The following is a 15397-nucleotide window of genomic DNA, read 5'->3' as shown; positions in this document are numbered from 1 at the left end:
CCACCTGCTGCATATTGTCCAAAAAAAATAAAAAATAAAATATGCACAAAATGCATCACTCATAACTAAGTTTGTTTAGAAACTTTATTGAAACGTACAGGTCTGTGATGGGCATTTTGGAAATGTATCAATTTATTACGAGTGGAGAACATGAAAGCACCACCTTGATCGGAATAAACACAAGTAGGAAATGCAACAGACACACATGTCTAGTATTCAAAAAATGTTTGCCAACAAATATGCTGCATACACTTTGAAACATTTGCAACTAAGTTTGAAAGGCACTTTGAAGACAGATTTACTTTCTCCACTGATACATACAAAACTATCTCTGGTGTATATACGACTAAATGAAATCTAACCTGCGTTTCTAAACATGAATAAGGCACTGTCCGTGAGACTGAACGGGGCAACACTTTGTCTCATTCTATAAAGCTTATCTTTTCACTATATGTTTCATTTCAGACACAATCTTAATCTATTTTTAAAGGACACTGATGCTGCACCTCGATTAGAGTTGTGCAAATACGGAGCAATGATTCTTAAAGCGATATAAATAAACCTTTGAGAAATGGTTTCATGGACAGTTATGATCACATCAATAGTATCAAAAGTAGTTAGTTTCTAGACGCTCCCTACAGGCAATCGCTCACACGCATGAACTCTCTCATGCTCCTGTGCATGGGTTTCTTTCACAGAGGCACACCAATGAATAAGATGCGCAACAGATGTGCAAATACTTTATCCTACGCAGACAGACATTCAGCTTCATTTTAAAGCTCTCATACATACACACACACACACACACACACACAGAGAAATAAAGTCATGAGATGTGATTAGTAGAGCTATTGCAGCAACGTACATATTAAAAATGAATGTTGCTATCTAAAGTATAACACTGAGGCTCAAAGGAAATAGTAAAGGTCTGATAGTACAGTAATAATGCTACAAAAGCTTCCAGGTAAACAACTAAACCAAATCAAATTGATCTGAAAAAGCCTAGAAACAAACTGCAAAAAAATCGAAACAATACATTCAATATGAAATAAACAAGATACGTGAAAGAAAAAAGGCACAGGAATTAAAAAAAAAAAATACAGGAGTATTAACTAAAAAGTATTAAGTGTACTCCATACAGGAGTCTCACATTCTGTTACCGATATTACAAAAGGAAAACGGCATTCTGTTCCAAAATACAGTTCTTTTCAGATGTGCAAAAAAGAAAAGAAAAAAAAAAAAGGCAACTTCCTGTTTCAAAATGTGAACACAGTCCTCCAGTATTTCAGCTTACAGTATAAGTGAGATTTCAGTGAGAAAAAAATATTGCACGTTAACGTGATTTGTCAAGTCATGATGTCGTCTGATTGATCAGGCCAAGTCCAAGGATTCGAGTCTGTTTTAATGTTGGGATTTATCTGACCATGAAAGATTAAGTCATAACTGCCCACCCACAATTATTTGAACATGCCATTAGATCCCATTTTGATATTTGGGATTATACTCTGTATTCAGTGTCCTTCATTTAGTTAGCAATCAGAACAGTCCAAGAAAAAGTATACACAATTTTGGACACAATTATAAGAATTCAATATGCAAAAGTAATTGCTAATAACATGTCTCATGATTAAAAAAAAATGTTGTAGTTGAATTTAGGTATAATAATGATGTCCATATATTGTGGGTGAGGCTTGATTGGTCAGGTGACATAAAAGATGTAGTCTGATTGGTCAGGTCATATAACTGGCGAAGTCTGATTGGTCAGGTCATATAATGAGTGATGGCTCTCAAAGCATAGAGCAGCTCTGCCTGCATTCGAGCCTCCATTAGAAGCAAATTCACATGAACCTGGATAAAGGAAAGAAAGAGAAAAAGAATATCAGTATATTTAGAGGAAAACAATGTTGTTTGGGGATTCAGTGGCTCTTTACGGAATTTAAAAAAGTACTATTAACTGTAAATAATAAATGAATAATAAATGAATTTTACGAATTGATTAAATTAGATAAAAATATATATTTGAGACATGATATTGTGACTCACCTTCTCGGAGTGTCTGAACTGGTGCCAGTAGCTCTCGTACATGCGGCGCGTGGTTCTCTCTGGATAACACGTCACTGTTTTAATGTAAACCTTCAGACTGCACTCCAACAACTGATTCACCTCACCGTAGTCATAATCATCATACCTGCAGACACAGTGTGAATGTTCATCTTTCAATACAAGGCAGGAAAGACTGGATTTCAGTACTTCTGGTTGTCCTGTGCTAGTACACTAGGGAGCGCTATGGGTGTACATACTGTGTACTACAATCACATACTACTATTTCTGCAGTGTATAATTGTATGCATGGAAGACCCAGATGACATTTGACAAAATTTTCAATATACAACAGAGCACGCCATTGATGTTATTGTTAAAACTGTTAAAAATGGTTTCTGTTCATTGAAATATAGAAAATAAAATTCTAAAATATAATATAAAAATATTGAAATAAATAAATACATCTAAAACTAGAATTAGAAATGCTGCTTTTGCAAAGTATGCATGTAAAGTAACAAAAACTGAAATAAAATCATCTAAATAGAAATGAAAACCTCGAAAGCTAATAAAAATAACAAAAGGAAATAACTAAATTAAAATGATGAAAATACAAGATAACTGATAGTATATCAGTTAATGATGAATGATAGTATATAAAAAGTATATAAATAATACTAAAATAACACTAGAGCACACTGTGTAACACTGTATATTGCAGACAATATATTCCATTCCAATCACTTTTTTGTTTTTATTTGACTCGTGATGTTAGACTGCAAATTATTTTTCATTAGTAGAGTTTCATGAGTGTCGTCTGTGCTCGTAGACATACCTTATTCCATACATACAGTGGACGTAGTTGAAGAGAGCCCTGCGCAGCATGCTGGTGTCCACCCCCTCGTGACTGGCCATGTTGTAATAGGTAAGATCACATGCCGTTCTGAACTTATCATCCAATAAGTGACCGATGTCAGAGTACAACCTGTTCACCAGAGAGAAACCATGATCCTCCCATGTGTAGTCCTACAGAGTGAACAAGACAGAATGATCAATCATTCATCATAAACAGAGTATAAAAAAGAATAATGATGCTGTAATGTGTATATTTGAGGGTGTTTCTCGTACTTGTGCTTTAAAAGTGGGTGGGTTGTCTTCTCCGTGTCGTGCAAAGTCTTGGTATCCAAATGACGGGTCGTCTACAAATCGAGCCACGGGAGAAGGTGGCACCACTTCCTCATCAAACCCTGCATATGAAAATCGCATTTTAATACATGCACTGAAAACTTAAGATTGCTAGATCCTTTTTTGTTTTCAAGGAATGGTTCAAATATAGCACGTCGACTGGTCATGCTTAGTTTGATGTGATTTATGACCAAAGTTATACAGATTTAGAACAACATGTGGCTGAGTACACGATGGCAGAATTTTTATTTTGGTTTGGAAAAACTGAAGAAAAAAAAATTGGACGAGAGACAGAAGAAAACAAAAGGAAAGAGAAACAGTCTAGTACTGTTTTAATTGAAATATATTTAGAAGTTTTAGCATGTAATGTTATTGTGAAAGAAAAGATGTACTATGAACTGAAAAAGAGCAGTCGGGTAGGAAGAATCTGTGTTGTAATACCTGCAGACACCACTAGAAGACTCTCTTTCTTTTCTTTCTCAAAGCGAGTGAACATCTCCTCCTCTGAGGCATCATCATCTTCTCTCTCCTCCAACAATCGCTTCATTCTCTCCATCAGAGCTTCCAGCTCACTCTAAAATACACAAAACTGGAATTAAAATAATTATATGCTATTTCTATATATAAGTATATATAGTAATAATAATATAATATAGTAATAATAATAATAATATATATATATATATATATATATATATAGTAATAATATAATAGATTTTTTTTTCTAAAAAGGGAATTTAGAGGAAAATTTTAGTGGTAATTGTCTGCAATTTATTTATTTTTTGACTTGGTGGTGAAATGCGATCTGAACATGTTTTCCTGATATAAAAATACAAAAACAACACATGGACACATTGTAATGTTTTCCTACCCCAGTGTCAGGGTTATACAGGGGGTTCCCGTTGGCTTGGTTGCCGTTTGTTAGGTGGCAGGTGCATAAACCTGCCATTGCTGGAGGGCAAAGGTCATGCGTGACCCCGTTGACCTCTGTGACCTCAGGGTCAGGGTTGACACCGCTACCAAACACAAAACTAGCCAAGGCATGGAAATGTGCCAACAGTACGACAGCATGAACCAGCTCTGCTAGAGACCAGCTGTGTTCTCCTGTCTTCACCAGAGCCTGAGAAACAGAGAGTGTAAGATCATTAATATCTGATGTAGAAAGGATTTAAACAATTATAATGAACAATACATTGATGAAGACTCCAGTTTAAGATACTGTATATGTGTTCACCTACATAGGGTTATATAACGCTAGATGGCTACCATAGTACGCTACTATTTCTACAATAAATCTGCAGTATGCATTTTTCAACACGTACTTCCCAAAACATAGTGTGCAGTATATAAAACATAGTTTGCTACATGGAATGTTGTATCCAACAATGCAAGTGCATTGACTTGATTTTCAAGGTGAGTGTGGAATGCACAGGAAGTAACATATTATTTAACTCAGTGTTTGATTTGACTAAGAATTAAAATGTTTTAACACAAAACTGAATTGAAAATGCACTGGTTCTATTTACATGATTATACTCTTTGCACACTTTGAATTAAACACATGGTGATTACTGTTTGAAATACTTTGTTGCATAATGCTTGCATAAAGCTACAACAATTCTGTGTATACTAGGGCTGCATGATATTGGAATAAAAATGACTTTGAGGTATTTTTTTGCAATATATATAAAAATAAAAAAATGTTTACCAGATGACTTGAATAGCTATGTTTGGAAAGAGTTAATCAATCTAGAATGGGTTCACACTTGGGTTTATGCTTTACAAGAACTGACTCAATTTTAAAAAATAGTTTTATAAATATTTGTAAAAATGTCTCTACACTGAGTTTTCATAGGGCACATTCCTGCTGTTTTTGCCCAGTTATATAATATAATATGACTATAAAATAATAATTTGTGAGCAGTGCCATTAAGTTAACGCACATATTTTTATAATTAAATCACAGTCTGCACGATTTGACAGCCCTAGTGTATATTGAGCTGTAAACAAGAAATCTAGTGTGTTACCTGTATGTGTTGCTTGGTAATAAGCCAAGGTCTGTGCGCGAGGATCTTGTTAATCTCGTTGAGGTTGCGAAGTCGTTGTGGGCAGAACTCCAAACCTCTCAACCAATCAAGACACACGCCAATCTGCTCAAACTCTTGGACATGCTGACAGACCAGCGTGGAACACTGATGCCGCGCTGCAGCCTGAAAGAGACAAAAAAATCACTCTTAAAACTATTCAAGTTGAATAAAGTCTCCCTTGAAAATGTTTCTGTGTGCGTTTGTACCATTATAGCAATATAATGCCTATAGTGGAGTGGTAGGGGGCCGTCCATCCTCAAGAGATAATAGTGGCAGCGCAGGAAGGCTTGCAGATAATGCGGATGGAGCCCCATCACCTGTGTCAGGTTGTCCATACGACCGCTGAACTCTTCGTCTAAGAACATCACTGCGGAGTCATTCAGAGGCAGGGCTCCTATGATCTGGGATTGAGAATAAGACATCAAGACATGAACAGACTGTATTTTCCATACACAAAAGTACTATGGTCAGATGGTAATATAAATAAAATGTGGTCTGTCATATTTTGTAATGTGATAAGGCACTAACATGCGATGCTGTGAATTAGAGCCAAGAAAGATTTGAACTTTAGTTCAAGTTCATCTTAATTCAGCAAAGTCAGGACAGATGCTATAATTCAATTTACAATCTAAACACACTTTCTTAGATCTCCCGGCACGCTTAACTCGGATTCAATGAAAATCATCTCCTGAACCAGATGAACTCAAAACAAAAATGAAATGAACACCAACTGACCCGAGAAAGAACGATAACAGTTTCTGAGCTGGGTTCAATGAATGTGTGAGAAAAAAAGAGAGAAATTTCAATTACAAAAAAAAAAAAGTGGTACTTTGACATACACTATGGTATTGAAAGAATACTATAGTAATACACCATGGTATTTACATGGCACTCCTAGATACATTACCCATCAAAAGTTTGGGAAATTAGTACTTTTATTCAGCTAAAACTAAGTAAATTGTCAGCTATTTTTATTTCAAATAAATGCTGACCTTTTGAACATTTAATTTATCAAAGAATCCTGATGAACAAAATGTCCAGGTATAACAGTTTTCACAAAAAAATATTAAGCAGCACTGTTTTCAACACTGATAAGAATACAATTTTTCGTGAGCAGCAAATCAGCATATTATTATGGTTTCTGAAGGATCAAGTGACACTGAAGACTGGAGTAATAATGCTGAAAATTTAGCTTTGCCATCACAGGAATAAATAACATTTTAAAGGGGTCATATAATGTCCATTTTTCACAAGTTGATATTATTCTTTAGGGTCTTAATGAAAAGTCCGTAAAAATTTTTCATTGGTAGTGTAAAAAACACCTTTTTCACCCCGTCAAAAACAGCTCTTGTCAGAGGAAGCCGTATTGTGTCATTCTCCTTTAAATGTTAATGAGCTCTGCTGACTCTTCCGAGCCGCTCTCTGAGGGACTGTTTACTTTAGCCGCATTCATCAACTTGCTAATTAGCACATTATTAGGAAAGGCGATTTGCAAAGATTCATTTAAAGAACCTTGTACTCACTTCTTCTGGAGGTGAAGCTGGATCACGAATGATTCGCGCAAACATAGACGCTTTTAGGTAGATCGAGGGCGCATTCCCTTCAGAACAAAACCTAATCCTCTTCAGCGGCTCAGATGTCGGGAGTAAATGACTACTGCTATGTTCATTATTACATCCAACAACAAAACACCTCAATCGCTTAGGAGTGACTCTTGTCTACATCTGCTCCGGCGGTGTAATGACTGATGACAGCTCACTCAGGGCGGGTCTGAGGTAAGACGCTACTGTCAATCAAACTATCGTGGGCGCAGCCTTCGTCCATGTGACGTTACACACAGATCGGCTCAATTTGAGAAAGAGGTAAAGATTTTAGTAGATTAAAAAAAAAAAAAACACTGGGTGGATTTTTATCATTATAGGGTGGTTGTGTACACACACTGCCAACACACATTTCAGTTCAAACAACTTGTAAAAGTGCGTGTAGCATTCTATGACCCCTTTAAAATATATTAAAATAGAAATCATTTTTTATTTGTAATACTATTTCACAATATTATTGTTTTACTGTATTTTTGATTTAAAAAAATTCAGCCTTGGTGAACATAAGAGAATTCTTTCAAATATGTTAAAAAATCTCAAAAGATGTTTGAACGGTAATACATTTCCAAAAAAAATATGATGATAATACCATGGTAAATGTCCAAAATAATTATGGAGTAACAACTGTACAATCTCTGGGGAAAAAACAAAAATCTTATTTTTAAAGTTAAGTATTACCTCATTTTCTGGAATAAATGAGCTTGGTCCTGTTGATATGCGTCTTGACATCTTCATTCCTTTTTCCTGAGGAACAAGAAGAACATTTGTGAAGAATATGAAGAAAATATCCTGACAATACAATCAAATAAAACATTCATTTACTGATGTGTGTGTGTTTTTTATGTTATAATACTTTCTCCAGTTTCAGGTTAATATGCAGGGACAAATACAAGTAAGCCATCTGTGGCTTGATTCCGCCCAGCAACAGTGGCTCAACCAATGGGTGTGAGTTTGGGGGCGGGGTACTTTGTTTATTCAACTAATGGCAGGCAGGAGAAACCTGTTTGAAAGCAGACATTATTTTACAGACACTAATGCCTCAAAAAAAATTTTAACAAACATAAAGTGAAGGAAATTCAGAAGATATTTCAATAAAAGTATCATAGTGTGTTTAATGTATATATTTTAAAGAGCACAACGTTGATTTTCAGGTCGATTTGGTGTCTACCTGCTGAGGTTTATTTTAAAAGTCCCTCCCAGTGTTTGTTGTTCCTGTTACAGCAAAGAAGTTCCACGAAAACTGTGTTTGTGTTTTATCCGTGTGTGTGTGTGTGTATTTGCACTAACTATTATGGCAAGGGTGTAAGGGTTTTTTCAGATCAGTGATCCGAGGCCTGGACACACCAAATCTCTCTCCCTGTCATTCTCACCCTCCCTTTCACTTTATCTATCCTTCCTTCCTTCTCTTCAGGATTTGGGTTTGTTCAGGATATCCCACCACCCACCACCAACCACCACAAATACACAAACGGTGTTGTATTTGCGGTCAGAGATGTTTTGCCTTCACTCTGTAGCCTCACTGAAAACCCGTGCTGTTTATAAAACACTAACCTAGAACTAATAAGGGTCTGCACAGTTAAATCTGGTGCACAAGCTCCCAAACATGTGATTTTTTTATGTATTTATTTTTATTCACACAGTCAAGTTGTTTTTCTAAGGATACAAAAATCGTGGAAGGAAAGATTGAGTAACACAAAGACAAGGACAGTTTTGTTTCGGGCTTGTTGGTTTCTTACATCCACTGCTCTATTGAAAGAGAACAAGACTTTACCTATAAAATAAAGAGAGCAAATAGACTGCACAAATAAAGAGGACAAGCAGCAAACAGAGGGAGGTCAGAGGAGAAAAACAATACAGAAAGAGAGGTCTCCAGTATTAACCAACTCAACTGTGTGTGTACAGCTGTGTTGTTACTGTTAACTAATACTAACTAATGAAAAATAGTAAAAGTAGTTTTCGTTAATTAAATTAGAATAAATATTAGATACTCAGATAACTTTAATTTAAGGATAAACATTTTGCATTATCATCAATGTTGAAAACATTTGTGTTGCTTAATATTTTTGTAGAAACTGTGATAGATTGTTCAGAAGAACAATTTATTGGAATATAAATCTTTTGTAACATTATAAAAGTCTTAACTGTCACTTTTGATCAATTTAATTCATCCTTGCAGGATAAAATTAATTTCTCAAAATCTTACTGACCCCAATTTGTGAATGACAGTGGGTTTTTACAAAGCATATCGATTATACAAGTCTTCAACTTCTCATATGAGTGTATTTTTCTAAAGTACTATTCATCACAAGATGCCTTGTTACATAATCAAAGTCAAACAAAAAGCAAGAGAGAAGAGATATGGATCAGACAGAGGGAGAACCACAGGATATGTTTGACTAATTGAATCGGTTTAGTTTGTTCTTTATGCTTAACGTGTGTAAAGTCTGTGTGTATTTGCAATGAGGCAGCAATGATTTGCCGTCCAGACTTGTTTGACACACACGGAAACATTGGCACGGCACTGTGACCACTGTGACCTGCACCTTGAAAGCGCATCACCGCTCCCGGCCAATCAAAACGTGGCATACTATCAGCACTGATAATGCTTGAGACTGTCATTCTGCGGAACCATGGTAACAATTCTGTTGTCATGACAGCAGCATGAGTGTCCAGGGATAGAAGCAGCGTCTTCCTCAAATAGCCTACTCTGGGACAGTGTCCAGATTTAAAGATGCTCGTTTCAATAACAATGAATAAAAATGACAAGAAACTTTTAAAAATGTAGTCTATGAATATGAATAAATGTTAATCCATACACATAAATAAACCAAAAAACTAGTGCTGTCAAACGATTAATCGCGATTAATCGCATCCAAAATAAAAGTTTTTGTTTACAGAATAAATGTGTGAGTACTGTGTATATTTATTATGTATATATAAATACAAACACATGCATGTATATATTTAAGAAAATAGGTTATGTTTACATATTAAATATATTTATATATAATATAAATTATATGAATATAAATATATACATGTAAATACATGTTAATATTTTCAAAATATATACATGCATGGGTGTGTATTTATATATACATAATAAATATACATAGTGCACAAACATATATTCTGTAAACAAAAACTTTTATTTATCATATCAATTAATCGCGATTAATCGTATGACAGCACTAAAAAATACTGAATAATACCGAAAAATAATAATTTTCAAAGATTATTAGAGTATGTTATCTTTGTAACTGTATGTGAAATTTACAAGCAATTTCAGATTGTACATTTATTTGAGATCTGTATGGAAGCCCATTTCCACCACTGAATAAAAAATAAAAAGATAATTACGATTTTTTATCTCACAATTCTGACTTTTTTCCTCTGAATTGCGCGATATAAACTCTCAATTCAACCCTTTTTTTCTTGCAATTTTGACTTTTTTCCTCATAATTCCGAGTATATATTTCACAATACTGACTTATTTTCTCAGAATTGTCTTTTTATAACTTGCAATTCTGCCTTTTTTCTTGCAATTTTATTTTTTTCTTGAAATTCTGACTTTTTTCTCACAATTCTGAGTTTATATTTCACAATTCGGACTTCTTTTCTAAGAAGAGAGATGTAAACTCACAATTCTGAGAAAAAAAAAGAATTTTCCTCAGAATTGAACTTTATTCAATTTTAATCAATCTGAGTTTATATCTCACAATTCTGAGAAATTCTTTATTTCTCAGATGTGCTCATTTTTATCGCGTTAAAGTTTTATTGTTAATTAAAAACGTTTGCCATGCAAATACTACAATAAGCATAGTATTATAACTATATATTTCATGGTTTTAACTACTTGTTTCATACTTACAAAAAACCTACTACAGCAAATCTACGGTTACCACACAAATAAAATGTTCATTTGTTTATCACTGTTAATTTTTATATGGGTGGTTTTGATGCTTGTACTGTATGTACAGGTAATTTCATAAAAGTTAAGGTTGTGGTTTTAATCCTTGAACAGCCACTCCTTGATCTTCTTAAATCTGTTCTCAACACTCAAATGGACTCTGGATTACAGCAGAGGTGTCTGAACAGTACTCTCGCCTTTAGACACGTCTGGTTTTATGTATTAAAGGATGCTATTGTTCCAGCACTCTGCTTTTGCCCAGTCAAGCTTTTGATTCGAAATGTCTGTCCAGGAATCCTATGTGCTTCCTTCCTTCTCCTCCAGGACCTGGCACTATGCCTTCAGCCAAAGAGACGAGAAGTGTAAGTGCATTTTAAAGAAACGAAGAGGGTGAAAAAGTTGGTCTGTTGGGGATTGATCGTGTCTTATGTTCTGGGGGAAAGTGCAGAAATATTTGTCTCCATGACAGCAAAGGTAGGTGTAGAACAAAAGCACACATGTATACTTATTCAGTACTTACATAAGTCCACTTTGTGCTCAGTTTAAACAAATGAGTCTGTTTAGCCAGGCCTACTTGTACTGAGTTTGAAGAAAGAGAGACAGAAAAGACTGAAAATGACTACATGGATAAAATATGAAAGAGGAAGGGTCAGAGAGAGAGAGTTGTGATATAACATTCTGGCACACTGGGCCACTAATGAGTCTCCATCCAGATATGTTAACAAATATTCAGTGTCTCAGTAAGGATTAGGATTAGGTTTGATCTCCAGTGAAGTTTTTTAATGAGATGTAATGAGAGAATGAAGGGTTATTATGGAGCGGTTTACTGGGGATTACTCTTTTGAGTTCTTCAAGGATGAGGATCAATTAAATTTAGGATGATTTATATAGTGAAAGACAGGTCTTGACGTTGATATTTTCAGAGCAGGGCACTCAAAATGTGTTTTACAATAAACCAATTAAACAATTTAAATAACATACTTTTTTGAAAATGTTGCCTTGGCAACAAACTGAAATAAAACAAGTTTAAGTACTAAAATTACTAAAACATAAACTGTAATAAATACTGTATAAATCATATAAATTAGAAATTACTAAAGTGTAATTCAAACTGAAATGAAAACTAAAAATATAAAAATAGGCTAATACAAAATATAAAACATACTAGAATAATATATAAATAATACTAAAATAAGTAACACTGTCCTGAATACGCTGCATTATTTCATATCATTATTTCATTCATGACTGTATAGCACAAATGGTGTGGGATGGGTTTGTCAAAGTTTTTTGGGGGAGGGGGGGATTTTTATGATTTGCATGAAATCAACTAAATCAATAAAAAATATTGTAAATAAAAACAAACATGCATTTTTAGGACATTTAAAGTCATTTCTTCAGGTTTTTTTTTTACATTTTCTTACACAACAGCATTACTGTTCATCTCATGAGGATCCTCCCCCTGGTGATCACTTGATTACGTCAAAGTCTGTGGCCCTTGAATGATGCCATTAAACTCATAAAAGATTATGCAACACTGGCAGAATGCACAGGTTTTAGTTTTGCTTGATCAGGTGCCTGGTGGCACCGAAGCAAATGTGCCCGGCCGGCACTTGCGTCCTCACTCAATTAGTGGTTTGGAATATTTGTAGTTCTCATGGCAAAACCTACCCACAGATCTCTGCTCAAACACGACTACACAGTGTACAGGCACTGATGCTGTTCCTGACAGGTTACTATGTGGTAATGGGGCAGTGCGATTCATTGGTCAATTATGTCACGCCAGTGCACAGGGCAGCTGGAGGAACAGGAAGTGTGTCAGCTGCTGAATCAGCAAAACTCAGCAGCACAATTTACATGGGGCTTCTATCAGTCTCTCTTTCAAGCAAGAAAGTGTTGTAAATACAAAACTGGTTGCGTCTTCGTCAAATTCCACAGTAGAGCCATTGTTGCTTTTTCACTGAAGCGTGTGACAGCAAACAGGAATAAAAATGAACCAACACAGGTGGTATGGACTGGGTGATAAGAGAATATTTTTGCTCTATGTGAGTATTGAGTCGCTTATAGATTTTTATGTCAAAATACATTCTCTTACTTTAGTTTATTTTTCAGTGACTATAAGTATGCCATGGGTTTACATCCCAGAAAAGTGTAAATGCCAAGCTCTGCCATGAAACTCGACATGGTGCTGGCTGTGTTAAACTACTTGGCACAAGCTGATTGGTTCATGTTGGATATATGCAGCCAATGAGCTTCCTGCTTTACAATTAAATGCTCTGAAACCCTCCACCTCCCCAGTTCCACCTACAAAGAATCTATTACAGGTTATTATATATGCTATTTGTGCAGCAGCAGTATGTCTTAAATACTCACAGTAGCAAGTTCCTGTTCTTGCTTTGCAGCAGCAGCATCGATAATCTACAACAACAGCAATAACCAACAGCAGCAGCAATTCAGCAGCAGCAGCGCTTAAGTGTACTTTTTATTTTTGGAATTTTCAGTGTGAACACTCTACTCACACTATTTATACTACAACAAGGCATAGACTAGTGCATAAGTATGCGATGGGGATGCACCTTGGAGTTTAATCTAGACACCATACAGAGTTTCTTCTGGGCAGATAATAGTGTATTCCATTTATAGGCCTACATGAAATTCAGAAATTCCGAGTTCCCAGTCGGAGTTCTGATTCAGAAACTTCGAGCAACCACAACAACCCTGACTTTAACATCCAAAATGGCTGCTCACCGCGTCAACAGTAAGTGAAACAATAATATGTTTCATTTTTAGGTGAAATATTCCTTTAATGCGCCAATGCGTGAGTGGCATAAAACTAGCAAATAAAATGTTCTTTGTGTTCTAATTGGAAATAATTTGACTCTAATTATGAATAGCATCACTTTTTCTGCAGGTCAAGGCAGGACAGAGAAGAATTTAAACTGGATGATGCCAACTAGGGAGAGACTAGCTACAAGCTGATGACAGTTATCACAACCATTGAGCGAGTAATAAAGAACCTGACATGACAAACTGACCACAAATCCCCCAAACCATTCTCATTTAACATGCTTTATCCAAACACACACATACTGTGTCAGGAACTCAAATGCAGGTTTACATACAGCCACAGGATAACGCGCTGTATTTGCTCCTGGCTGCTGTTATAGACATGAAGATCAAACAAAGAGCTCGCAAGCCTTCAGCCAACAGTTCGATCTGATAAATGCCAGCTCGTGTTTCAGTATTAAAGTCCAGTTTGATTTACAACAACTTTTGGCAGGGTGTATGTGAAAGGAAGATGTGCAGAGCAGAAGTAGGTCACATGTGTTCAACATGATTAATGACAGCTAAAAATAACATCTTCCAGCCAAAGAAAAGAGAGAGGTATGATAGCAGGATTTCAGATGAGATGAGTAGGTCACTAAGTTACTCAGCCTCTGTTACAATCAAAGTGTGATGAAATGTTTGCCATTAAACTATTAAACCTGTCATTATGTCACAAAAGACAATAAATAGATATGTGTGTATCTGTGTGTGATATATATATAGACAGATAGATAGATAGATAGATAGATAAGATAGATAGATAGATAGATAGATAGATAGATAGATGATAGATATTCTTCACATACATATGCACACGCATAAGCCCTACATAACCTACATATGCTTAGCTCTTTTTGCAAAAAAAAAAACAAAACAAAAAAAACATTTTTTAAAATATGTATACACTTGCTGGAAAACATTTATGTATGATATATATAGGCTATGAAGTCAGGGTTTAAGTATTAATCCAAATATCTATCAGTTTTTTTTAAAGGTAACACAAATATGCATTAGTTTGAAAAATAAAGTAATATATGTGACTAAATAAACCTCTCTAGTTCGCTAGAGATAAATAAATGTCTGACACTTATGCACAACCCATTCAATTGCCTACATTACAAACCAAACGCACAAAGATCAGCATCAAGATCAAATGCATATTTAAGGAACACAGTCTGGATGCATAAACACACGTTACCTTTTCTCTGATCATGTTCCGGCAGTGGTTGCAGATGCCTGCGGTTCCGTTCATTCTGGCAAGAGCTGAATCCCGGTCTCAGTGACGGTGTACTGGTCTGGGCATGTCCGCTGCCAGCTCCTTTAAGGACGATCAAGACTGGAAGGAGGACTGGAGACTCCTCTGTATCCCTTCGTGTCTCTCTTCGCAGTGCGCAAACCTCTCCAAGTGTCCAACTTCAGCATGAATGTGCGCTACACGCCCCCTCAGCCGGCCTCTTTCTATACGACTCCAGAATGAATCGCTCTTGTGAACCGATTCGTGAATCACTCAACTGATGACTTCGTTTAGCTTTAGGGGTAACCCTATGAGATGAGAAAAATATTGTTAACAATATCGAGAATAATTAATATTCACATTACCAATAATTAATCATATTACTATTTTCTACTATATTTAAAAAAAAAAAAAAAAAAAAAACATTACAAAATATTATTTTATATAAAATATTTGAAGTACAAACCTCCCTTAGGAAAATTAACTATGGTTTTATTCTAGTTATAAAAGTGTA

The 15397-nt window shown here is 35.4% G+C and overlaps 1 protein-coding gene across 1 annotated transcript; it reads right to left on the bottom strand.

The window, feature by feature from the left end:
- Window positions 1-66: 66 nt before the first annotated feature.
- On the bottom strand, window positions 67-15116 carry sesn3 (sestrin 3). The gene is made up of 10 exons (XM_058745431.1): window positions 14848-15116; window positions 7592-7657; window positions 5519-5713; window positions 5253-5435; window positions 4097-4345; window positions 3667-3799; window positions 3169-3287; window positions 2876-3066; window positions 2044-2188; window positions 67-1848 (listed from the first exon to the last, which is right to left on the bottom strand). Exons 1-10 carry the CDS (start codon window positions 14899-14901, stop codon window positions 1762-1764), a joined length of 1422 nt encoding a protein of 473 aa, XP_058601414.1. The 5' UTR covers window positions 14902-15116; the 3' UTR covers window positions 67-1761.
- Window positions 15117-15397: the final 281 nt, after the last annotated feature.

This window comes from Onychostoma macrolepis, chromosome 15 (assembly GCF_012432095.1).
Source record: "Onychostoma macrolepis isolate SWU-2019 chromosome 15, ASM1243209v1, whole genome shotgun sequence".
Classification (NCBI taxonomy): Eukaryota; Metazoa; Chordata; class Actinopteri; order Cypriniformes; family Cyprinidae; genus Onychostoma; species Onychostoma macrolepis.
This window is presented reverse-complemented; position numbering and strand designations above follow the sequence as displayed.